General features: G+C 34.2%; 1 protein-coding gene and 1 non-coding gene across 3 annotated transcripts in view; one reads left to right on the top strand and one right to left on the bottom strand.

Annotated features, from left to right (window-relative positions):
- Positions 1-884: 884 nt before the first annotated feature.
- The window catches only part of LOC128992106 (voltage-gated potassium channel subunit beta-2-like), a 61,633-nt gene continuing 34,592 nt past the window's right edge, over positions 885-27,925 (bottom strand). The window contains exons 3-11 of one of the 2 annotated variants that reach the window (XM_054415518.1): positions 17,316-17,533; positions 14,518-14,725; positions 12,784-12,911; positions 12,243-12,449; positions 11,440-11,537; positions 9,735-9,794; positions 8,154-8,345; positions 7,362-7,647; positions 885-6,036 (exon numbers count right to left, since the gene is read on the bottom strand). In XM_054415518.1, coding sequence (XP_054271493.1) covers positions 7,546-7,647; positions 8,154-8,345; positions 9,735-9,794; positions 11,440-11,537; positions 12,243-12,449; positions 12,784-12,911; positions 14,518-14,725; positions 17,316-17,533 — 1,213 coding nt within the window. In that variant the 3' untranslated portion in view covers positions 885-6,036; positions 7,362-7,545. Of the gene's footprint in view, positions 6,037-7,361; positions 7,648-8,153; positions 8,346-9,734; positions 9,795-11,433; positions 11,538-12,242; positions 12,450-12,783; positions 12,912-14,517; positions 14,726-17,315; positions 17,534-27,925 lie in introns of both variants that reach the window. The other variant, XM_054415517.1, reaches the window with a different exon arrangement.
- On the top strand, positions 27,729-27,801 carry Trnav-cac (transfer RNA valine (anticodon CAC)). The gene has a single exon. It is a non-coding gene; the product is annotated as a tRNA-Val (tRNA).

A 27,925-nucleotide genomic window follows, 5' to 3' on the forward strand; every position in this document is an offset into this window, starting at 1 on the left:
TATAAAGCACCTTTTCTGACTTCAAATGGTTTTCTAGATGCAAAATTCTTATAAAAACAGGTTAACCTTTTACCTATAAAAGGTTTGTTGTGCATTAAAATGTAATCATTAAATACAATCAAATGAAATTCATCTCTGATATTTTAAAACTAATACCATACTATTAAAACTACTAGCTTAAGTTCAGCAGCCATCTTTATTTATCAATATGATTTGTACAAAATACTAATAATGCTAGTTCAAACCCTATAAAACATTACTTTTGGAATAATCAAAAACAGCATCTAGTGAAATTTAAATGTTGCAAAATTCTTAAGAATAGAGTAGCTTAATATTTATGTATTTATATTTGAGATAAAAATGTGGTAATGAGGGATACTGATGATTGTGATAATGATGACAAGAATATGAAATATTACGAAATAAATAAATTCAAGATTGTAGTCACTACACACATAACTTTGGAAATTATTATAATTTTAAATTGCAAAAGCCGGAAATTAAACCAATCAAATTCTTTCATATTTCTTACTTAATATTTATCAATTACATAGTTTAGTTTACAGACGAATAAATTTAGCGAGTTAATTTCCCTCATATATTTTTTTAATTAATTATTAATTTAGCTATTAATTTTAAATTATTAATTTTGTAAATTGGAATCTAAAATTTATCTCTAATGTTTTGGTCATAAATTAAAGAACACACTAGAAATTAAGGTTCATTGTTTTAACAAAACTAGGCTACTCTAAAAAATTACTTTTTTAAAAAGTTTAAGTTATTTTTGGAAATATTATACTCAATAAGAGGATGTGTCAAACTGTGTAAAATTCAATTATTTCATATTCTTAAGGTGAAAAATGTTTAAAATACATTTCCTAAATTATTTTATCATGTCTTAAAAAAAAAAAAAAATACTTGAGTTTGGTCAATTTATAGTGTTTGCTGAAATTTTCTATTTATTGAAATCCTAAAGGGTTCCACGATTATATAAATTATTCTTAAAAACACATAAAGAAATCACCAAATCACTTCAAACACAGAACAATAATTGAAATGTAGTTCTTTTAAATTGAAATTTTTTGTCATTCAGTTGATTTTCATACACTATTGCTCCAAATATCCACCTCATTACAAATATGGCAGTAGGGAATCAAAAATACTGTAACAACACATCTTTCGAAATTAAAGTAATAATAGTTTTTAGATTAGCATAATTCAAAAGCAAAGATGTTTTTACTGATAAACTAGTATTGTTAGAAGGTCACATACAGCAAAGAATTATCACCAACACTTATCCTAGATATTGCCATTAGTAGGAAATGGAACAACCATAAGTGAAAGATAGGTTTACTACATGGATATGCTCTAACTGTGGACTCTGTTTTGTTATTTGGTTATTTTCAAGATATTAAATTCTCCCCAAAACCTTTAATTGCACACCGCCTTAATGTACAAAATTATTTCTTTTTTAGCTCAACATAATGGTTATAATAACAATTGGGAATTTTCATGATGGATATTTTTAAATAACCAATTTTTGAAAATTTTGAAAACTTTTATAATACTTTGTATTTTACGCGATCTTGCTGACTCGCAAACTCATTCAAGTTTGTCCAGCACAACACAATTACGCCAAATTTATGGACCTCAAGTACTCGAGCTATTGTATTTTAGAACACATCTAAATACAGTACATAAAAATTTGACGAATAGTGTTTTTGAAATTCGCTTAACATAACATATTCAATGATCTCTTCTATCTTTCTAAACTTATATTTTTAACACAAACTTTGAGAAAAAAATTACAAAAAAATAGTTTTGATAAAAGCACTACTGGGGAATTTTTTTAAAATTTGTGATGTAAGGAAAATCTCAAAACATAAAAAATAATTATAAAAATTAAGCAGCACAGCCAAACAGACTTTGAAGCTTAACATTATAAAATTGATTGTAAAAAAATGTGTTTACAACTAAAGGGAATTTTCTGTAGATATAAGACCTATCCTCCATTATACTATAAACTCATAATAATTTTAAAACAGTTTTAAATTAGACTTTTAAGTGTTAAATGTTTTTAACCAATAACTCCACAGAGCCACATTTCTAGTTGAATTACGAATCAGTGAAAGACTATAAATTCTACAGGTTAACTTGATATAGTTAAAAATATAAGTCAAGAAAATATTCATTACATTCCAAACAGCTTAAGAGCGCCTCTTCCGATTCGAAACATCAAAACGCTAGAATAAAATAATTAAAGTTACACACTAAGATATGGTAAATCGTTAACAATTATATCCACACACAAATTCAAAAATAAATTACGGTAATGAAAACATCTTAACAGAAACAAGGTAAAACAAAGTCGTATTTACAATATTTTCAAACCGTGTATAGCATAGGCCTATCTATGAAATGGTCTTATGTATACTTAAATGTATTAAATTATCGCTCCTATGCATACTACTTTTATCACTATTAGTTTTCAAGCACTTTTTTAGATATAACTTACTTATAAACTATACGAACAATAAACTATTGATAAAATATCTTCCCATAAGTAACTGAACAAGCAATAACTTCGGGTTAAAATTTAACAGGTTAATAATTTGAGAAAACTGGCCAGTGATATGTCAATGAGGTACGATGAACAATTAGTTGAGTCGAAATTTGATATAGTAGATATAATAGTACTAAAATTTTAGTTTCAAATTCAAACACATGATCTAAAGATGTATTCAAAGATCCAACATAAAATTAGATCAAGTCAACAAGTTAATGATATAAAATCCAGACAGAAAGCCTGCGATAGTTTAGAATTTTTTTCTTTTGGACTTGACAAGTACTAGTATTTTAAATTGGCAAAGTGAAACAAAATAGGAAAATGAAATCTGATTCACTTTTACTGAATACAGATTAATTGCAACGTGGAATTTATCATGGATTTAATTTATTTATTTTCAACAACAAAGAAAGGTTAAAAATTACAATATTTTAAGATTTTAATCACACAGTTTGAAATCCTGAAGAAACACTTAACACGATAACAAAGTTAGCGAAAACGTCTCGATTATATACACACTGAAACACCAACATAAAAGTCTAGGCAGTGCAAAAATTATTCAATCTAGGTAAAAAGAGGTTCGTCGATATAAAAAGCCTTATGAATTTGTTAATTTGTACCTAACTATTAGCGTATATTTACAATTATATAGTAAGAAGATTTAAAAGATATATTCATGTATAACGTACGTGACGTAAAGCTTTCGTGAAAAGATATACATGTGGTATATTGTCACATTCTTAAAACTATACTACCTTATAACAACCTCGGATGTGAGCGGATGTTGCGCGGTTGGCACTACTTAGTGCAATGAGCGTCCCCTGGTGTAGGCGTTGACGTTTTATTGTTGTCAGGTTGGTAAATAGGCAATTGTGATTAAGATTTCCGTTTAACCTCTACTTTGGTTTGTTCTACCATTGATCAAATATTTGAATCAAATCTCTACAGAACACCTTCTCTCATCCAGGCAATCATCGAATCATTGAATCATCAAACTAATGTAGATAAAAACCTGAACTAAACACACCATGAAAGTGATGTAATATTTAGAAACCAATATTAATTATCAGTGCCATAGAAAGACGACCCTTCTACATTTCTGCATATTACTTTTGAAAATAAGAATATATAATGTGTTCAAAAACTCATAAAAATTGAATTTCAGCGAAGCAAATTTTTAAAAGGTACTAAATTTAATACAAACACACAGGAATGTAAGATTTGCGCAAAATGTACGACCACACTCAAACATTTACTTAGTCAGTTTTCTGATTTTCATTTTTCCTTGTGTGGTAAAAAAATACTAACCTTTTTGGGTAGCTACATGATTTAATTTGATGCAATAAAGCCACAGTTACCTGAAGCTAGTTGGCCGGCAGGTTACCTACCTCAGGTAACTTAAAATACACTCGAGGCATGTAACCTGCTTGCTCTGCTGGGGTCTCAAGTAAATACTTTTTAAGTATTCAGTATTAAGTATTAAGTCTCAAGATTCCTAGGTACGATTTGTAAACCAACCATTTTCAAATTCTAGGGTCGCAACCCCCCCCCCCCCCACCCCCCCCCAAATACTTTTTTGGGGAGGGGGTGAACATTTAAATTTCACCCCGGGCGTTTATTACCCTCGGGGCGGCCCTGTTGGGAGGATTAACCAAACTATTATTGCCCTGGGGGAGTCGTTCAACCTGAACTTTAGTTGATCGTGGGTCTGTTAAGAGAAGGTCTTCTGTATGTGTAAGTTTAAACACAAAGATTATAGACTTTTTATGCATTACATGGTCAAACACATTTTACGTCGATACTTGTTCATCTATATTTTAAAGGTAAACAGCTTGACATAGTGTTTCAATATTTAGTAGTGTTGATAGATGCTACAACAATTCTTTAGAACAAATCCCTTCGGTAATGCATTAATGAATTCACTTATAAATCATTCATAGCTAAAACCTTACACATATCAAATTAAGTAAATACAGGAAATATTAATTTTTCTAAATCAGTATTTTTTCACACATTTGTTCTTATTATTTATAATCACCAAGAAATCATGCTTAAGGTCTCATAACAGGCTCATTGACTTTGAAACTGGTTTTGAACAAATAATTGTAATACTGTATCTTTCAACAGAAATACTTTACCACACTATAAAAGTATTTGAAATATTTTCTAAACTACAATAATAACTGCCACTATTGTTATTAATATAATGTTGTCTGTTATTATAAAAAATGATGTTTTGACTATGATCAGCCATCAGAGAAGTAAAAGAGTGCATGGCAAAAAATGAAATGATAATATATAAACATTTCAGTACTTGATTACCATAATTTAAATTAATAAATACATTTATTTGTTCTTATTGCGAGAACTAGCACAATACTGTTGGCTCCAGTAAGACGGAGCTGGAGTGGCACTAGAGACCACAGCTGGGTGGTCATGTGACCTGATAGTACCTCTACAAGCACTTGGGGTATTAAACTGTTTAAAACCTCCAGCGGCTAGGGATACCAGCTCATGCGAGTATTTCTGGCCGCTGGAGAATCAGTCACGATGCTGGTTTTCTGCTGGTTCTAGCTGCAAGCTACTAGAGGTGAAAAAACCAGCTCCTTGTGACAGGGGCTTGAATAAATATTAATAGAATAGATCAGATACCTGTTGGTGGTTGGTTAGTAATTTTTAGAAGGAGTTCAAAATGTGATAGAGGGAATTGTGAATGCTGACTATAAATACAGTGCTTGCCTAGTAATTAGTGCTCCTAGTAAATGAAACAGCTGGTCATAGTCAGTAACAAAGCCATAGAGGCATCTCACTTCATTCTACATTCTTTCTTCAATTTTGTTCAAGTAGAATAGGTAAATAGAATTGTGTCCCTGTCTCAATATAATGGTAATTATAACTTATAACGTAATTATAAATTCCAGAACATTACTTGAGCTACAGACCACATAAGCAGTCAAAACAGCTGATGTTGAATAACTACAGCTGTTCATGTGAACAATGTGGGCAAAGGTTTAAGATATTCTCGATTATTTTACTCATAAGACAGTTTCAAAGTCATTCAACCTAGTTGATCTCTATACACAGATTACAGTCATAAATAAATTTAAGTAGACAAAGTGTTATGTTTTTCCCCAGCCATCTCCTATTTAAGTTGTACAAACTTAGACGTCATAGAATTTTTCAAATTGTTGACTAATAACACCATTTTTAAAGTCATTAAACCTTACTGGTCTACAGACACACAGCAATACATATTACGCAGAAGTTTATGTTTTTCTCTTGCCATCTCCTGTTTCCGTTTGTCACTGTGCAGCGTACACCAGAGAAAGAGTTAGGCTGTGACGAAGCTAGCTACGCCAACCGCACTCATATAAGTAAAGCTTGCTCAACTCCTGCGGTGGGAAAATGGGAGCCGTTGAAAACGTAGAAGAGCTCAGAAACCTGTTTTCAGAAGGTCCTGAGGTGTCCACCTAAAAAAAACACCTGTTTAAAGACCATGGTAAATTTGAGTAACAAAGTTAATTGAAGTATATTATTGCAATAAAATATACAAGGGTATTTTAAGTAAGGGCCGATTTCACGTATAAATCCGTAAGTCGCTTGTACGCCGCAACGCTTATCACAATTTATTGGCATCATTTGTGAACAGAATGGCACAAGTTCCAGCTCTGTAGCTGTCATATACGCTTTGCTGGGTGTGTTTAAAATTTCACAAATGGCTGGAGTTGATGTCCCTACAATGAGTGTGGAAATTGGTTATGGAGTGTAAACATGGCCGTAAATTCCTTTTTTCCAAGTGGTCTTCTTTGAGACGTCTGGGGTACCCAGGAAAAACACAATTCCTTCCAAAATGAGCATTTTCACAGCCATTTTTAAACTCCCCAGCCTATTTCTGCACATTCTACGCTTATCTTTGCATCAGGCTCATAATCTCCAGTCATCTGGCGATGAATGTCGGCATCGTATATGTTTCTTGTAATCAAAATACGTATCACTGACCTTACCTCGGACACCACAAAAGATTTGATTGTTTAACAAATTTTAAAAACACACAAAAAAGTGTATATGACAGCTCCAGAGCTGAAGTTTGTGTAATACTGTCCACAAATGATGCCAGTAAATTTGGATGAGCCTCATTGCGGCGTAGAAGCGAACTACGGATTCACACAAAACTGGCCCTTACATAAAAACCACCCTCGTATGAACGGAAATTAAATCTTTATCGTGTTTCAACACCAACTACCTAGTGATTATGCAACTACTGGGTAGCTCATTAGTATAGTGCTTGCCTAGTAATCAAAGGTTGCCAGTTCGATCCCGAGAAAAGTGTGTAGAATTTTGATGGTTCAAAACTGGACCCAGCTGTCCTTGAGCATTAGGCTTTAAATAGTTCTGACTAATGAAACAGCTGGTCATAGTCAGTAACAAAGCTACAAGGCATTTCATCCTTCATTCATATTTGGGTAGCGCACATAGGTGGCGTCCAGGGCCGTACTCAGACCGGTTTATCCGAAAAAAATTTTCTGGGCCTTGCCAAACATAGCACAGAAGTGTGGTGGAGTGGGGGGGCCCAGCCTTTAATATCTTTACAAGGGCCTGCCAAATCTATATACGGGTCTGATAGCGTCCCCATGATTAAAAAACCTTTGATTTTTTATGTTTACCTAGCATTAACCTGTTGTTAGCCAATATCATTAATTGACAGCCCAATGAGCAATGGCAAATGGACGAACCCAGAATCAAACAGGTGACCTTCAGAATTCAAAAAAATCATTTTTAGACTTTTTCAACTCACTAAAGAACGACGTGGACAGCGTGAGAGACTATGACGTATCAGCAGACTACACGTGGTCCAACTGTTCATACTGTCACTGGATGCTGCAGAACGGAAGCTTCTGTTCCTTAGACTCCTCGTGAAGGTCCTCTTCCTTGGGAGAGGAGTCGCCCGCCAGAGATCCGCCCGGCGGGCACATTGTTTGTCATCTAAGCGCCAGAGTCGACACCATCGGTGGACGAGATGGCTTGTTGTCTAGGATACGCTCCAGCTCGTTCATGGTGTTTGTGTTCAGCTTCGGCACCATCTGGAAAATAAGTTGAGATCAACTGGACGAACAGGTGGTGGAAATCAGGGGGTTTGGATGTTCTGGAAACGTTGACAAGGAATGTGAAAATTGTACAGCTACCAGAATTAACAGATTTTCTGGAGATGGAATATAAATTGATCCTTCCTATGCCATTGGAGTTTTTAGTAAAGTTCTTAACTTTACTCCTATGTTTCAGTACATGTCATGCATGCTTTCAGTAGCTTTTTGTTGATTGATCCATTTCATTATGGTCTAGGCATTCTATTCTCATAAAATCGTAGCTAGTTTTAGGATCAAGATGTATGTAGTTGAATCTAGCCAGAAGTGTGATGATGTAACTGATTTCTGTCACACACTCCAACTCTTTAACCAAGCCAAACTGAAACAACAATTTCTTACAAACTAAGTCAACTGGATTAGCTTACTATTGTGTCTTTATCGCCGTTTCGGATCTCATTGGGAATGCAAAAAAGGTGTGTACGCAAGTAAACTAGCTGGGGTACCTGTAAGCTGTGAATAGCCTGGTAGAGCTGTTCTACGCTGGTAGCACCCAGCAATAGGCACTGAACACTATCGTTCTTGAGGCACCAGGCGATACTGAGCTGGATAACAGAACACCCGAGTCGTTCAGCGACCTGCGCAACCTCACGCAGCTTCTCCTGCTGTCGTCTGTTGTCCTCGGGCTGCATCCGCTCCTGCGACATTCAATCAGTCAATCTCTTACAGGGTTATCCTAACTGCCGATTTCGGCTGCCAGAAATTGCTGCGGGATTGTGGATGTTGTGCGAGTTCTAAGCACTAAGTTTTCTTTATCAAATTCGGGTTTCTAGGAAAACACCGGTACCTGACCTTTATATGTTTAGGTTTTTTGCTAAAAACACAGCTGTATTCGACAGCAAATTTTGGCAGTTAGGAAAACTTGTCTAATTTTAAACTAATCCATTGTATCTCCAACAATTTCAACATTTTTTTGAAATTTTGATTTTAAACGGTGATTTTGCCATTACCCATAAGATAACTGAAAAAGCGGATTTTCACAAAAATAGATTGAACAATTTTGATACTGAAGGACCACATACTGAATTTCAGTATATGGTACTTTTAACTTTAAATGAAACGGTACAGCCCTCAATCCTGTAAAAATTACTTTTATAGGAATAGGAGAGAAAAAATACAGTCACAAACTCTTAGTCTAACTTGTCAAGGCAGTTAAACTTATCCAAGTTGTCAATTGGAATTGAAAAAGGTCTTTCCTAATTTTTACTCATTTAGTAAAAACTACCTTGCACAATCATCTTCCTAGACAGAGAATATCTCGAGCCATTGAAAGTGTTCAAAAAGGACGATGTAACTTACAACGAATAGGAAGTATCAAGTTCAAGATTCAATGATATCTGTTCAATTGGCTCAGTCGCTATTATTTCTTTGACACCCTGCAGTAGAGCAGACTACAGCTGATAATATGAGTCTTGCACAGCCTAACTTGTCAATAGAAATCTTCAAACTAAATCTTGTTTGCTAAACACTACAAGTAAAATAGGAGTACAAATTTAGCGTGATAGCTAGTACTATTCTAACTTCTAGTACTAAACTCTACTCTAAACAACATGCAAACGACCATGCACACATTCTAGGTTAATTAGCCAATATTAGTTATTTAGTACAAGTTTACCAGTTAAAGTTTACCATTTTAGATATTCAGTACGGTACCGGTAGGGTTTATTCAATTATGTGTTAGTAATGGTTAGACGTTATTATAGTTTGCAAAATTGTTTTCCATGCTTAAACTTTAAATTTGAAATAACTACTTTGTTTTAGTTTTAAAAATAAGTTAAGTTACATTTGGAATAATCACAACAAAACTATGATATAAAACACCAAATTACTAATAAATTGGAAGATATCGTACTATTATTAACCAATTTAATTTAAAAACTATTAATCTCTCATCCTTGTTCTTGGACTTTATTTCAAGTAAAGCACACATGCTGAAAAATGTACAATACATTGAGTTAGGTTGTTTAGTTTTTGATTAAAAGTTTGTTATTTCCATTTCGGATCCTAAAAGAAAATATCTAAATTACCTCTTTAGTCGACTGAGTTTCGTCTTCAGTCCAACTGTGAGAGAATGAAGAGTACTTGTTCTGTAAAAGTACAAAAGTATCTTCTTACAGATTCACTTGCTTTGGTTTAACAATCTTCGAAATAAAATTTCAAAGTTAATGTTAATTTTTATTTTAGGATTAGAATTCAAAGGTTTAAATTAACTAAGACACTAATTTAGGCCTACTCTATGAAATAGTTTGATAGCACAAATTACAAAGGGTTACAGTTACAATATTATTATCAGGACTGCTTTCGTAAATGGACTCAGGGTCGCAAAGGGTTTTAGTTTTGTTGGGAATACAAGGAAGAGAAAAATTACCCGCAAGGAAGGTTGGGCGCAAATAGCTCTCGGATCAATATTGTGTCTAATGTGAACCACGGGCCGGAATATTCCCTTAGTTTTTATTGATTTAAAAGAAATCGATTATTTCAAGAAGTAAAACTTAATTTTGAAATAAGAATTTAGTGTTTAACCCTATCAAGAGTTTAACCAATTAGTTTTTCAGCGTATTGTTGCAAACAAATTATTGTGATTTTCATAATTGCCATATCATTTGCTAAAACGCATAAACTTTAACTTTAACTGGCTCTAAAGAAATAGCAATGACAATTTTGTGCAAGATAAAACGAGTCTGTAAAACTTACGAGAATGGACAAAATTTGGACTTGAAAAGACTCATTAGCCGTAGACGCCGAGATACGCTTAAATATTCAGAGATGAAAATTGCTTCCTTTCTTGGCTTGGATTCCAACTTATCTCAACTGCAATGCATGGGAATAATCTTCATTTTGAACATTGCTTAACTTTTTGTTATTGATTTATCGTGTAGTTTGAAATCACAAAATAAACAAAAATTGTTTATACTAGTCAGTAATTTCAGTTTTAGACACATTCATACATAATTAAGTTTTGATATTGCAATTAACTATATCTAAGACTATAAGAGCTTTATTAGCTATCAAATATGTTTTGCCAAAAAATGTACTTAGTCTAAAAGGAGTTAAAAAATATAGAAAATCTTGTGTGTTAAATTTTGTAACATCAAGTAGAGATTTTATGAGTGCATGATAAAATAAAATATGTTAAAAAACCACTGTCTATCAGAAACGAATACCTATTCTAAGCAACTTAGAAGAAAAAGATTTCTTTGTTGTGATATTGACTAGAATATTATAATATAGACTAAAGATATTTACTAAATTACTCTCCACGAAGTATAAATAATCTAAATATTACTAACTTATGTAATCTCTATACAAATATCTATGACTCATTCAGAAGAATTATAAGTATACAAACAGTATATGAATGGCTCTCATTGAAACTTATATTTTATTTAAGTTAAAAGAAGTTAATAAAAGATGTAAATACCTAACATCTATTTTTTGTTATTTTTACTACTTTTCTTTACACAATTTTCCTCTATTCTTTCACATATTCTAGCTATCCATCAAACTAATTAAGAAACTAAAATATTAAAGTGTTCTAATGATCTATGTACATCTAAACACTAAACTAAACCATCTTAAAAACTATTTTAATCATACAAAATTAAAATAACCAGCAATAAAACCTACACAAACATAAAACAACACAGATTATATTGACTGTGATCCCTGCTAAATCATCTATATTAAATTAAATTTAGGTTAGTAAATTTTGGATTTTCAATTTACCTTTACCTTCATCGACGATCTTGAAAGAACCGGTAAACCACCGTCGTCAATTTTACCGGAGACCAAACCCATGGCTAGTGGTGACCACGCCATGAGACCCACTCCTGCAAAAACATAGTGCATTGGTTAGTCTGATATTGTCCAAACTTTTACAATCAAAATACTAAAAACATCCAATCTGTTATTCGTACCAGTCTATAGGTTTTAAGTGTTATTTCAAAAAAGGTTACAGTTTTATTGTGTCATAACTATACACTTAGCAATTTGGCAGTGCTCCTGAATAAGTGTATTTTAAAAAGTGTTTAGGGACACTATATTTTTATTTTTTATACGTTAGTGATATTTTTCAAGAGGTCAACATGAGAGTTAAGTTTTGTGGATGTGCTGGAATTTGAACCCGTCCCTCCCGCACGGAAGTCCGCGAAGCTAACCAATTGGCTAGCAACTCAGCCATATTGCTAGGGATATAAAAAAGTAAGTTTTAAAGAATGAATAGTTCATTGAGCACAACAAAGTCTTTTTCAACCTCCATCTCTTCTGTACCAGCAATAAAGCTAGTTATTTCTTAGTTCGAGAACAGGAAACAGAAGCAAAGGATGTTCCCACTCACTTACTTCAAACATTACTTACTGCGGCGCAGTGAAAATGTTTGTGACTGCAGCACATTCCACAATGAAGCGAGAAGTGCAAATTAGGCAGTGCATTGCACAGAAAATTGACTAGAAAAACTTAGCTTCACAGGGAACAATAATCTACAAATCGACTCTGGTAAAATTTAGACTACCGAAGCTCTAAAAGTGGAATCTTACCGATCTTGTTGTACAACTCGGGCATGTACAGTTCCGTCTTCTCCCTACAGAACATATGGTACTCCGTCTGCTCGATGATGGGAGTGATGCAGTTGAACTGACGACAGTTGGTGTAGGCTTCCATCACTTCCACCGGCGTCCACTTGGCCGTTCCCCAGTACATCACCCAGCCTTGACCAATCACGTGGTGCATGGCTCTCACCACCTCTGCGGAAAAATGTCAAAGTTCACAAGATGAAAGAAATATTACAATAATTAATTTCTTACGCTAAACCTAAACTATAAAACTTTGCTCTCTACATTCAGCTATGATCTGCCAGCAGTTTATCAAAATTTAAAAAATTTGCTCAGATTAGCAACATTTAACGTATGCAGAAATAAGAGAAAGGTTATTTTTGATCCGTCACTAAAAATGTTTACTGTACCATGGAATGTTATCCGACTAAGGTAAACCCCAAAAAGGTTTTGACACACGTAACAACCGAATGATCGCTATCAGTGTCTTTTATCAACCAGATAACAGATTTTTAAGTAAACTTACCTTCTGTTGGACACATTGGGTCTGCCCTGTGAACAATTACGACGTCAATATAGCTGAGTTGTAGTCTAGCAAGTGACGCTCGCACTGACTCGATGATATGCTTTCTTGACAACCCCCTCTCTTCAGATCTGATCAACAAATAGATGCATTTAAAACATTGAAAAGTCAATACCGTACTACTCATGACTAGCAAAATATTATTTTAAAATGTCTATTGTAAAAGTTTCAAATTTTTGGCCCATCAAGAGGAATGCAATTGTAATTCTTTGCTAGCTAAACTTAAACTTATTGGTAGATCAATTAGTGAAGGTCCACACCATCCTTTGCAATTTCTTGGTTAACTCCACTAAAAGCAAGGCTTTTATGATTGTGTTTTAAGACAACATCACATCATTATCAAGGTGTGGTTTCAGCCACATTACAGATCGTAATTTTCAGAGCAATATTGGAGCACTGCCACTACAATGCTCCTTACTTGTGATTTGCACAGAGAAGTAAGAAACAGTGGATACACTACATGCAACCTTTAAGTGGTGACTAGAAGGGCAAAGTCCAACACCACGTCCCTTGCCCTCATGTACTACAACGCTCATGGTTGAGGAGGACCCTGTGCCCTGTGCGATAGGAATTTCCCCACAGTACTCGCCGTTCGAGCTCTTCTTGCTCGTCACAAGTATATTTCTGGCACAACATACTAGAGCTGAAAGCGCATGGTTGTCCCATAAGCATGTTTCCTCTGTTTACTTCTCTGTGTGCTTTTACTGCCCTGAGCATGAACATTTCTGAATAGGCTGAAACTTGATCAGCACACCATGTAAGTGATGACTGATGTGACACTGTTTCACCGGGAAGACTCCCAGCAGGGTTTTTAATTCCTTTGGTAGTATTTCCTCCCCTCTCAGGCAATGAATCAAAGAAAATCTAGTTTATAAACTAGCCTATAGCAACAACAGTGAAACCCAAATTATAAATATTTTCTTCATAGTTTCTCCTGTCATAGTATTTTGATTTCAATTTGAATTTCCCTTCTTTCAACTTCTCTTAACTTTTCTCCAAAGTATCCAGAGCTAAGAGCTGTATTATTCTTTCAGTTTTTAAATATTTTAAGCCTGGACAATTAATTTTGAACTTTGCAACAATAATAGTGAAGTAAAAATGAGGAGTGTGTGTTTGAATATTACTTCTCAGTTCCTTCTTTTGCTTTGGAACAGTCTGATTCTCAATAATTGTTCCATTAACTTTTCCCAAAAGTTCTAAATGCCATTGTAAGAAGCAATGCCTTTTAACCTTAAAATAACATGATTTTCTAAGAGATAACATTTTTATTACCAATCAAGATAGGGACACAACGCTGTGTATTTGATCCCGAATGGATTAAGGGGGATCATTGAATGGAGTGGAATGTCTTGTGTAGCTTTGTTACTCACAAGATCAGCTGTTTCTTCAACCAGGTCCATTTATTAAAAGCTCAACAATCAAAGACAGCTGAGCTATACCACAAACAAATAAGTGGAAACAATCAACATTACCATAGACAAAAAGAATGAAATATAGACTGTCAGACATGCTGCGGTTGCCATGGTTACCATAGGTTCTGGCGCACACCGCTGTAGTTTACATAGCGCGTACGCCGTAACTACCATGGTGCTCCAAGCGGTGTGCGCCAGAACCTATGGTAACCGCAGCACAGCTGACGGTCTATATTTAATTCTTTTTGTCTATGACATTACTCACTTAGAATTCCAATAGATCTTAGTTGTAACAATATAAGAGCTGCGTTTCCAGCCCTTCTTCTGCAGGATGTGTCCCAACTCCAGTTCCGCTCGGATGCCGCAGTGAGCTTCCGAGAGGTCGAAGACGTTGATGCCGCTCTCGTACGCCGCTTGCACCACCGCCTCGGCTTGCTCTTCACTGACGTTGTTGCCAAATGTCACCCACGTCCCTGTAACACCATATCCTTGAAAATTGAACCATATCCCTCTTCTTAAGTAAAACGTTTTTGATACATCAACAGGTATTTGTCCTAGAGAGCTATCCAATTTGGGGTTCCATTATACTTTGAAAATGTTTTCTGTTTGGATTTTGGATTTTTTTTTTAGTGGTATGATGTTCCAGTGGATACAATTAATTTGTCCATAAGTACTCTATATGTTAATTAAAAATGTTTTCTCGCTTATAAAATTCTTTTGACTTCAAACACAACAATTATGTAGATATATATTTTTTTATTATAAGACTCTCACTACCTATGGTAGTTAAAAAGATAACTTTTTTTTTTTAAACATAATGATATATGTTTAGACACAATTGAATCAGAACTGAAGTGTACATGTGTTTTGGTGGTTGATTCAAATGCATGTCCCGTCTCCATCAGACACATTTGGGATTTGTTCACAATGGAGAACGCTGTCCATCTGCTGTCCCATTACTGCCAGTCAAACTTCCTTCACTAGAGGCTTAATTGAATTCAGATAAAACAATGAGGTACAGGTTTTCAAGGCCTAACATTTAGCAATGGTTGAGGATTGTCATTTGTCATTTATACGTGGGCTAGTTAAATTTTAATGTGTCTCAATATTCAATACTTCGTAATTCCAACTGTGCCGGATTGTATAAGTAAAAAACGGTTTTCACCCAAAACATACATTAGCCTAAATACTTTCACACTAATATGACAAAATATACTTAGTAAATGTCAATCATAAATCTTTACTTACAGAAAAAAACAGTGTTCAAGTTTGTGATGAATAGGTAAAATATTCAACTGTCAATTAATTTTAAAAATCGGTTAAATAGGACTTTAGAAACGGGTGTCACAGAGAAAATCCTTATATTAAGAAAATAGATGGTCTAAAATAGTATATTTTGCACTAAAGGGCCAACAGGTGAGAAGAAAATTCCATATACAGTACTAGTAATAAATGCAGTAGGCCTACAAAAATCCTACTGTTATTACTTCATTTCATACTTTGCCTGAAAGCTTCAGACAATGTATGTATAATGCCTGCATTAACTGTACTTTGCCAGTAACATTAACGGCGCTCTAGCAATACAGAGCCACGCATGTATTGCGGGTATTGCGTCGGGAAAATACCACGGCGCTGCCAACAAAAAAAAATTGTTGCAAAATGTTGAGTTTATGGAAAATGAATATGATTTATATTAACAAAATAGTCATATCAATATTACATTTTTACTCAAAAGCACCACACGTGCAAATAGAATTTTCACATTAAACTTTGAGCAAGTAAAAAAATTGTACCCGTATACGTATGTCTATATGTACTATATTATGTACATCCATTTTAAGGAGGCTATACATGATCTATATACAGGGTGTTTTTTTAAAAACTTGCATCTTTATTTATGTAAAAACCGCAATAGATAGAAATATGCAGTTTGCGGGAATCATCTATTGACGTAGGGGGACCAATTGTTTTGAATTCAACGTTACATTCATATTCCCCCCCCCCTTACCCCCCTGCCCCAACTTAATTTTTTTAAATAACAAGGTACCCCTTGTGACATATCAAATAAAAGAGCATGAAAAAAGAAAATTTTTGATGAAAAAAAATTGAAAATCGGTTCATAAATTTGTGAGATATTTCCCCCCTCACCCCCCCGGAACTTATTTTTTTTTTAATAGCAAAGTACCCCTTGTGACATATCAAATGAAAGAGCATGAAAAAAGAAAAATTTTGGCAAAATTTATTTTTCATTTGATATGTCACAAGGGCGGGTACCTTGCTATTAAAAAACAAGTTATGGGTAGGGGAAAAGGGGGGTGATTATCTCACAAATTCATGAGCCGATTTTAAATTTTTTTTCACCAAAAATTTTCTTTTTTCATGCTCTTTCATTTGATATGTCACAAGGGGTACTTTGCTATTAAAAAAAATTAAGTTCCGGGGGGGTGAGGGGGGGAATATCTCACAAATTTATGAACCGATTTTCAATTTTTTTTCATCAAACATTTTCTTTTTTTATGCTCTTTTATTTGATATGTCACAAGGGGTACCTTGCTATTAAAAAAAAATAAGTTGGTGGCAGCGAGGGAAAGGGGGGGAATGTGAATGTAACGTTGAATTCAAAACAATTGGTCCCCCTACGTCAATAGATGATTCCCGCAAACTGCATATTTCTATCTATTGCGGTTTTTACATAAATAAAGATGCAAGTTTTTAAAAAAACACCCTGTATACGTGATGGATAGTATGTTTCAGTTATACTTTTTGGAAGTAAGTTTCTGATATGTTTTATAATGCATTTTTCTAATATTCATAAGGAAGTATACTACTGTACTGTGAGGCACTGGGAAGCGAGGGTCTAGTGCTAGAGCTTGGGCCTTTGGAGGCCGAGGTACCGGATTAAAATCCCACCATCACCAACGGATTTTATCAACGTGTTAATGCCCTGACCCTCTAGGACTAGCCTGAAGTAGTTAAACCAGTTCCGGGCTAGAACCAAGGGTCCTAGAACGTTTAAGTGTGATATAATGTAATAATAATTTTACAAAACGGTGAAGCACTGACCTAGGCCTACGTTGGAGACGCGCAGCCCGCTCTTGCCGATGTTGCGGTAGCGCAGGCCCGGTGTCACCGTGGACGACTGTCGTGTTACGGACGGCGTGTTGATGTTCTGTAGCAACAGCTGTTCCTTGGAGCACGGTTGTTGCAGCTGCATGCACAGCTGTTCATTCGTGCTTTGGAACTCCTCCATACAGTCCAGACTGGCGATGGGGGCTCGACAACTGCAACAGATGTAAAATACAATTGTAGCAACAGCTGTTCCATACAGTAAAAACTCCATAATCGTAGGTCAATTTTCCAATGTGGCGACTGTGGCACAACTTCAATTTTAGGGGACTTTTAGTTTGTTCAAAAGGTACACCCAACCTCAGTACCAAATTCCTTGCTTGTACATTTTTTTGGATCAAAACATATTTTTATTGTACTAAGCATTGTTCTCAGTTTGAAATATCGCCATACAAAAAATATATATATATATACCCCTCAAGCTAAAAAAACTGTAAAACCTGAAGTTTGTTATAACTTTTGTAATCATTAATGTCATATCAATAAATTATTAACATGTATTAACCATAGAACCAGTCATCATAGTCTACGACGATTTTTGTGAATTTATACGGTAGCCACGAAAAAATGATGTGTTATAATTTTATACAAATTATACTCTTATATATACTTTATATATTGGGGAAGATTTCCCATAAACAAGTAACAAATATAAAACCGAACACACAAAGTAGTTTGGGGAAGAAATTTCCCTAGGTAGGGAAGAAGTTATTGACCAATAACCAACGCAGGTGAGCCAAGGGAGGGAATTTTCTTTATATCCAACCTTCAAACGCAGAGATTATATCCCGTAAAACTGTTCAGCTGCAACAGAGGGACGTTATAAATTTGTTTTACGGTTATTTTCCATTTCGGACAAGGAAAGTTTACTGCTAAGCTGTGAAAACGAAATTGCTCCTCTTAGGCACTTTGGATCGACTCTCACTGTAGACGCTGTGAAAATAAAGTGTACACTGCATTCAAGTGCAGGTACGACATAAGTGTTAACATGTATTCCACAGTTTGAGATTGGAGTTGCAGTTCATAAAAGAAACTGACGGGAACGTGATAGTTTAAAGGGTTGGCTAAATTGAATGTGAAACTTTGAAAATTAAGTTACATTCAGTACGTTTAAACAGATTCAAGTGATTAAGTGTCCATGATTAATTGTCTGGTTACTCGAGTTGTTATAGTGCTCACCTTCAAATCTGACCGTCGCTGGTTCGATTCCAGGAAATAAATTAACGATGCTTTCCAACAACAAGTCGATGACAAAAAACAAAAACCTGAATAAATGCAACTGGAGTATACTTTATAGACAGAAATTACAACTTATGACAAATTTTCGTACATGTAGACAATTCGCTGCAACATCTAATTTAATGTAAAGTTTTCCACAATTTTCTAATATTTAAACATTTTAAGAAAATCTGATATTTTGTTAATGTAAAAACTGTGAGGAAATATTCATTAATTCGTTCGCATGTGGTTGTGGACTGGTATCTACCCTTCATATAAATAATACTATGATGACTAACAGTGGAACATAACTTACCTAACAAATAAGTTAACCTACATTTCCGCAGACAAATATATCGAATTCGATAAAATTAAAACACTGCTGATGCGTCACACGAAACAAATTTTGTGATCGACGATTAATTAGAATTCTAAATCAATCAACGCACACATTAACGTCGTATTTTACACTCGCAAACTTTTAATGAAAACGAATCCCTCATTCTGTGATTTATTCTGACACGTTCAAACGAATAACGATTATGAAATGAACGATGAGCTTTGAGGTTATGTTTCGTCGTGTTGCTAAGCAACGGTGACAACATGGTTTTCTTTCTCTCTCTTGCACTTTGCTGCATCATCGATTATACGATTGACGGACATGTAACTAGATTTTGTATTGGTGACGTCAGCCTCTTCTACTTTTAACCAATTGTAGATTTATCAACTTTGTGTTTGAATTAAATTATTTAAAACAGTGTTTCTGTCCGGAGTAGAGCGTGTTTCATGTTTAAATTGCTACTTCTTGAAATTAAAAGTACTTCACATAGACAAAAGATTTATTCTTGGAATATTATTTGTTCTTAAATCATTGGCAAGAATTCGCACACAGTTAAACTTAACAAGGAAAAAACATGTGAAATCAGAGTCCTTTTAAAGAAAAAGGTCGTCACTAAGTGTCCTATGTAAATGAAGTTGATGTACGTAACATAACCTAACTTAACTTAACCAAAACTAACCTAGCTTCCATAGGTTAAATTGAAATAGTAACCCTCTTCTTGAAAATACTCCAAATACATACACTCCAATGTACCTAACATAAACACACAAACAAACAATCTTTATATTTAACAATTGGACGATAATCCTATTTGTAGTGACCATTCAATCGAATGCATAAATTATGGATGCCAAGGGTAGTAAATGTTAAATCACCACCTTCTTTCGAACCCTAACCTATGTTCATTTATTTCATTAATTGAAATAGATTTTCTTAAACGGTACCTATTCAATAACTTCAAATTTACATCACCAGTAAATGAAACACAAGAACATTCCGCACCCCAACCATACCCCATTTCCACTCAAAATGCATTCGATTTTGCGAGTCTGCAAAAGTAACATTACGAAGTGCAAAGCAAATGAAATGTGAAGGGGTTAAACGCACTTGAATCAGAAATGGCGTGACGTTATGATAGGGGAGGGGGGTGGTTAGGGGGGTTGTAGTGGAGGGAGTTATTCCAATCGATTTTGAGGCCATTTGTCTGTATTCCCTCCTGACCCACTTCCTCCCTAACAGTTATATCGGGCAAATCATCCTAAGTCCTTTGTAATGGGATTTCAAGTAGGTGTCAGGCAGGGTTGTTAGTAGGGATAAAATGAGGATTCTAGAACAGGCTGTCGTGGTCCACTTATTTGGGTTAAGTGTAGCTTACGTTGTGCGAGCTGGGCCATTTTCATGTTGTATTCAATCAGAAAAATATTTTATCATTAGGTGATTAGTGAACATAATAATTTCTTCCCATGCAGAAAAATTAAAATTACAAGTTCATCATACAGACATGGATTAGTATTTAAATTATACAAAATAGATACTATGAGTCACGATGGGTAATGTTTGGACTTTGTAACGGAGAATTGGTGGTTGCATGTAACTATAGATCAAACATACTCCCTTGATAGATCTATCATCCTTATGGATCTGCTGAAGACAATTTTATTATTAGTTTAGTCCGGTGTACAGTAGGGGTCATGTTATGCTTGCAATTTGTTTCTTGTTATTTCAGTAATTTAGAACCCCCTTTAAACAAATAAAATGGTCTAATCATAAACAATAACTCGTCCCTTAGTTATACTGTTTAACAAATAGTAAAGCACAAATTATTAAATATACATACAGTACTCTAAATTAGTATTAACAAAATTAGTAAAACATATATCATGGACCTTTAAACATTGGCGAAAAAGCTGCACATAAACCACAGCCTAATAATTAACTTAGAACATATCAATAAAAACATGTAACCTATCCAAATAATTACATACATGTAACTGGATATTAATGTCGGCTGCAGTAATGTTGGCCCATTCGGTGTAATGGCCCATTTCCCAACGGTATTTGTAATGCACACGAGCGCTATTGCTCCAATAGAATGCGCCATTAGACCAAATCTGGCGCGATTAAACCTCATAATTACAATGTTATGAGCGCATTAAACTTTGATGGGGGGTTTAATCCATGTTCATGCAAATTTGTTTACGGTAATATCAGTGTTAAATATATTTATAAATAATATGAATCGTCATAGACTGTTATTTAGTAACAGAGAAACATAGATCAAACCCCAACAAATAGTATATATCTTGATTTTTAAATTAAAACGATTACAAAAAGTGTTATGCAGTAAAACACCAATTTTCAGGCAACAAAATAATGTAAATATTTTCCTTTTAACCAAATAAACACAACCATCTGTTCCCTTTAGTTAATAGTGTACAAATCAAAAGTATTCATCTGTTCAAATGTAAACAAATCTTTTCTCCATAAGGATAACATGGGAACTTTAAAGGCCACTGGGGCAGAGCCCTGTGGAATTTTTCAAAACCTTATTTCTAACAAACCTTCCTGGGGGTATAAATAACAACTTCCAAAAGTTTCATTCATTATGACTGGATGGCCGGTTTGGTAACTCATAAAGGACAAACAAACGACAAACATACATTTGATTTTATAAATATGTATTTGAATCGGGATAAAGTATTGTCTATCAAAACTCTCTAAATTATTGTTTAAATTAAATACAATTTTAGAATGGTTTTCTTTGGAGGATGCATGTTGCACATTTAAAGATTCTCCTTTCATTAGAGACCTCATTATTAAAATATATATTCTAGGGAAGGTTTCGTGATTTTAATGCGGAATATTTGTTATAGTCTACCAAGATTACTCTTTGTCATGTCTCACATCAAAGAACAGTAGGTTCAGAACTCTTTTAAACATTACTTCAAACTAGGTCTAAAGGGTCACAGCGTTATTACTTATATAAAATACATTGGCGATTGGCGTGATTTGAACCCGGCACCTCGGAGACCGAACCCCCGCTCTCTACACCATAATTAGGCCTACTCACTGTACAATATGAAGTAGTCAAATATTAGACGACACAAATTATTGACGAAAAAAAATTTATTTCCAAGAATGTGATTTATTACTGTTGGGAAACCGGGTCACAACAAACGATAAACAAAGATAACTTTTACAATCAGTCAACAGCTTTTTCACGACTTTTATAACAAAGGTGAAGTTTATTTCACCGAATAACTTGCATGTAAAACAGCTTGATGTATGCAGATGTGGAAAATATGGCGGTTACAACTTTCAACCGTAGTTTCTCATGCGTAAAATAAAAAGGCTTTTGCTTTTGCCAGAGGGGGAATGCCTTATGTGAAAAACACTCTTCTTTCGTTTCTTCTATTGAATTTCCTCGTATCCTTGGTGGATACAAAAATCCATATTTTAAATATTTTATCCTTCTAAACCTTAATATTTTTCTCTAACTCATAAATGTTTTTGGTTTGAAGCATCGAGACCTTAATGGACACAGATGTGAAAATGTATTATTTACTTAGAAATTATGTACTCTATGTACATATAAAAAAATTGAACGTATAATGTTTGACACCAAAATGAAAAAGTATGTCGGTCCCAGCTCTAGGTCTTACCGTGCTACCTACGGTAATAGCTACTTCTTTATAGGGAAATTTGCTAAAAGCCAATTCAATTTCAAATAAACTAACTTTAACTAACCTAACCCAACCATACATACAAATTTAAATATTGTAAGATAATTCGTTTTCTAATATTTTTTTTACTCTACCTTTGAATAGAATGCGTACACATTACATAATGTGTATTAAAACTGTAAAATATCCTATTGTTAGTTCTCCAGTACTCCATACTTTGTCTAAAAACTCAGGCAATGTATAGAATTCCTGCATTATACTGTACTTTACAGGTAACATTAACGGCGCTCTAACAATATAGAGCCACGCATGTATTGCGGGTATTGCGTCGGGAAAATACCACGGCGCTGCCAACTAAAGGCAAATATTGAGTTTACGGAAAATAATTAACTAATTATAGCAGTAAAATACACAAACATTAATGTTATTTTTTACTGTAACCACACCACCTATACAAATTAAATATTCCCGTTAAACCTTCAGCTATTTTGACAGTTCAACGAATTTAGTTCATTTAAAATTTTTCTACATACGCATCTAACATAGGTTGTGGTAGTCTTTGGTATAATTTTGACATCTTTCATACCAAACTTTTGAAAACAAAATTAAAGTTTTGTTCGAGCAATTTATAACATCGAGCAATAACTTTGACAGTAAAAGTGTACACTTAGGAGATTTGTAACAGTTGACATAAAACATTAATAATGTCTTTTTATTAAAATCGGAACGTCATGGAAGAGCCTTATAGTATAATTTAGTACAAATTTACCACCAACTAAACAACAAAACTTGTGGACACATTCTAGTTTTTTAGACATGCCGGATATAATATCCGCAGCACGCAGTGATGAATATCCACGGATAACTCAGCTACAGTATCGACCTCTGGCGCTGGATTTCTCCGCAGTATCCGCATTTTATTGTTGGCTGACATGTCAAGATTGCTACTATATTGGCCACTTTACCAACCCCTCTACTCAAAAAATTTTGTTTTCTGTCTCATAAATGTTTTTAGATAAGATAAAATATAACATTGTGTGTTTTTTTTAGAAATATTTCCAAAGTAAAATGTAATTTAGTTGTCTATGTCAGTTGATCAGTATTCTAATCAATAAGTGCATAAATATTTTATCTCCCTTTCAATCGGCTTATAATATTCTGAAAGGGTACAGTAAATTTATTTATTTTAAAGTGTCTGCTATAAATCTTTCTACCCCGGATTGAATAATACAAATACTAACTAGATTGAAATGATCCAATCCAAGCACACACCCAAATATCCACAATAAGGCTTGTAAAAAATAAAATAATGTGTTATATTAACTAATCATTTAACAGCTTTTTTTGTTGTTATCACGTTTCTTGTCAAAGACGATAGCATAATACCTTTAATACCTATAATACCATAGACTTGTTTTATCTATGATAATACTAAAGACGAACCAACACAAGGGAGTATATTTTATCTAAGATAATACTAAATTAATTAAATCCTACTCCCATACTCGTTATTTTAAAATGGAACCACAACATAACCTAAAAAAATCAAATACAAACTCCTCAACTCAAGATAGAATTATAAATGCTCCCCTTTATTTCCATAGTAAAAAAAATGGTAACATTAATCTTATAAATTAGAATCCGTGGCTAAAAATTAGATGTAAACATTCGAATAACGCCAATGTCTACAAACATAGGAGAGGTAGAGGATACAAAGCCTCTAATGCTCTTACAATAATTCCTTCAAGGAGCTTTGCTTCTTTCCGCTCCGTGCTGCCTCAAACCGATCCGGGTACAGGATAAAACCATCTTCAACTGCTTGGATTGACAAACAAATAAAGTGTGATAGAGGTAACAGATTATTAGCCTAAATAGTTTTCTACTTGAACGGTTAATACCAACATTTGTACCGTTATTGATATTAACGCGCCACTCATCCTACACTCATCCTTCACTCATATTTGGGTTAAAATACGCACATAGTGGCGTCCCCATCTTAAATAATTGATAATTGACCATTTGTTTGGGGGGAGCGAGCTGGTTTTTTATAGTGGTTAGAGCGCGGGACTTCGGTGCCTGAGGTCCCGGGTTCAAATCCTGCCAAATCACCAATGCATTTTATCTAAGTGATAATGCCGAAACCCCTAGGTATAGCCTGAAGTAATGTAAAAAACAATCCCGGACTCGTGCCTAGCGTCCTAGGACAACAAAAAAAAAACAAAAAACTATTTTGTTTGTTGTGAGCTATGAGGCACTGATTCAAATTAAAAATAACTTTGTAAGTAGACAAAATGCTACTAAAAATTGAAAATATAATTTCAAAGTTATGTTCAAGATGAAAATTGACATCGAAAAGATACTTCACAAAATTTTTTGAGAATAGCCTAGTTACTATATCCAAAAGTACGTCTACAGTACACCTTAGAGTTCTTTGAGATACAAATAGCTTTATAAAAATCTTTAAGGACCCACCAAAAGTATTTATAAGATTACCCCCAATATTCAAAAGTCCCCTCAAAGTACCTATCAACTTTCCAAAATTAATTTAATATCCAAAAGTACATTTGAGCATTCTTGCAAGGTACGTACACTCCCAAGAACTTTCACCACTAACCAGCAATAAACTCTAAAGAAAGAAGTATTTGTTGGTCTTACATTTCTTAAATGTAATCATTGGCAGTTCAGTGGTTTTAGGAAAGTACAGAATTCATACCAACTAAATAATTTCGTATACGTAATTTACTTTTATTTCAACATGAATGTTTAAGTACGCAAATTATTCATCTTCAAATCATTAACAGATTTTCCTTGTCGAAGCACGGGTATTCCGCTAGTCACACATAATTTAATTGTAATTGTGCTCACCTACCCAAATACATTCAAAAACCCTGCCTTACAAAAATAAGCTTGTGAAAAATGGAGAGCTAGTTTGCTAGTGTTGTGAAGTACTAGTTATACATGAAACATTTTTAATATCAAAACCAAGGAAACAGTAGCGACCTCTATGGGCCTTGGGCAACTATCGACCTACTTCTCCCCCTTCTTCTCCTTCTTCTCCCCATTCGGTACTCAAGACTGTCAGTTGTGACTAATGTTGTACTGTCAACAACCGGACTCAGTTTTGAAATATTGTCGCCGAAAGTTCTGATTTCCCAGCACAAACTGTCATCCAATTTGATGAAAAATAAATCTCAATCGAGATCTGGATTTAAAGTTATGAAATGGGTGCGGTTAGATAAAGTAAAACTTATGACTTTAGTTCTGAAAGCTGTAGAATTATTGTTGATTACCAACACCTTCATACTACGCATTTCCCTAATCAACTGATTTGCTACATACTTAGAAGGTGTCATTATGTTATTACAAGAAACAAATTGATTCTTCTGAATAACTAAAAAGATTATGACATTAGTCATATTTTATTATAATAAAAGTCTTACGATATAGTAACCCAAATCGTTTGTCCCATTTTCAACAAAAAAAATTTTAATTTCTCTCCAAACTAGTGTATAGCGTTGAAAGAATAACTAATTCAAATTATTGAATAATTATTGTATTCTTATTATTGTATATTTACGGAGAAAATTCAAGATAACTGTAAATTCAAAATTCCTATGTTATTTCTCTAGATATAAGTAATTTGATGTAGTTTGCTTGACTGTAAGAATATGTTTATAAAATTTGGTTACCGAATTTATTTATTTCATACCAAGCTATCAACATCTCACTAAACAAAACACATACCGTACCTTTCTTATTGCAGGTTCGCTGTGGCAGGAGTATTTTGAATTACAATTTTAGCTGTTTTACCATTAACAATGTGATTAAACTTTAAGATAATTCAAATTTCATCCAATATTGAGTGACTACGATCAATGATCCAATTTTTTTTCTATGTAGATAAACTGACTCTTAAACCATGTCAATTTATACTAAGCCTACCAACCAAGCACATTCTTAAAGAAATTCATTGAAATAACAGTTTTGGTATTTGATATGTGTAAAACATATTCTAAACTAGATAAAATTTACACAACCGACAACATAACCTCCTCTAATACAAGGCCTCAATATGATTTGGCAACGTCGCACCGGCCTATCGTCATGGTAACAATAGTGAAACAAACGTTTAAACATAAACATTGCGCATACGCTACATTAAGTGCAACAGCTGTTTCAGTAGGCCGGATATGCGGCGTTGCCACATTTCTCTCCCGCGGTCTTAGACGACTCCATACCGGCACGAGGGTGCATATTTTAAGAAAAGATGAGTGGAGAGTCGGTAAGGTGTTAGCTTCTTTACTGAATCAGCTGGTTTTACGGCCAGAATCATTTAATAAACGCTTAAAAAAGGTTGTCTCCAGCCATAGACAAAAAGCATTTAAAACCGCCTCTTCTCAGAGTCGAACCAGCAACCTTTTGATTAGTAGATCGTTCAAGCCACGTAGCTACTGGGTAAAACATAAGTAATCCTACTAATATTATAAGTGAGAAAGTTTGGATTTATGGATGGATATTTGTGACAAGTAAACGCAAAAAATACTGGTCGTATAGGGCTGAAATTTGGTGTGATGATAACTCACATTCCCGATAAGCATATAAACGCATTCTTATCTAAAAAATCCCTTCGGGCTCCGCCCCGGTGGCCCTATAGTTACCCATGTTACCTTATGAGTATTCATAAAAGGAATAAAACAATTTTGTCAGCTGTTTCATCTACACAAGTTGGTTCTATGATATTAAATTGCATTAAAAAGTTAAGGTTTACCAAAAGGGTGCAACACTATTAACTCGTTTTGCATGTATGGCAACAACTAATTTGAACTAAGCAGCAACAAAAAGCTGTGAGAACTTAACTTTTTTATTGATTAAGTGCAGTGGTAGAACATTATTATAGTAGTATTATAAATTATAGTACACCAAATTTTCTTAAAACGTGTCCTCTCCCATCGAAAGCGCAAAGCACGAGTATAACTGCAATACACATTTTATACTTATACGCCAACCCCGTACGAAGGACGGGCATTCTGCTAGTCATATTTTCGTACTGCAAATTAAATATAATAATAATTTAAATTTGTCATAGCTAATTTCTACCGTGCATTCCAAGTTTCCGTAGTGTAGCGGTTATCACGTGTGCTTCACACGCACAAGGTCCCCGGTTCGATCCCGGGCGGAAACACAATCTTTTTGCTTTTCATAATATATTTTTTGACAACAAAGCTGTGAAAGATTAGAATTTAACCTTTTTATTGTTTAAGGGCAATGGTACAACATTATGGCTACGGTAGATGTGCTATACTACC

The sequence above is a fragment of the Macrosteles quadrilineatus genome, unplaced genomic scaffold, assembly GCF_028750875.1.
Source record: "Macrosteles quadrilineatus isolate MER2022 unplaced genomic scaffold, UCM_ALF_1.0 Scaffold_4__1_contigs__length_99947679, whole genome shotgun sequence".
NCBI lineage: Eukaryota > Metazoa > Arthropoda > Insecta > Hemiptera > Cicadellidae > Macrosteles > Macrosteles quadrilineatus.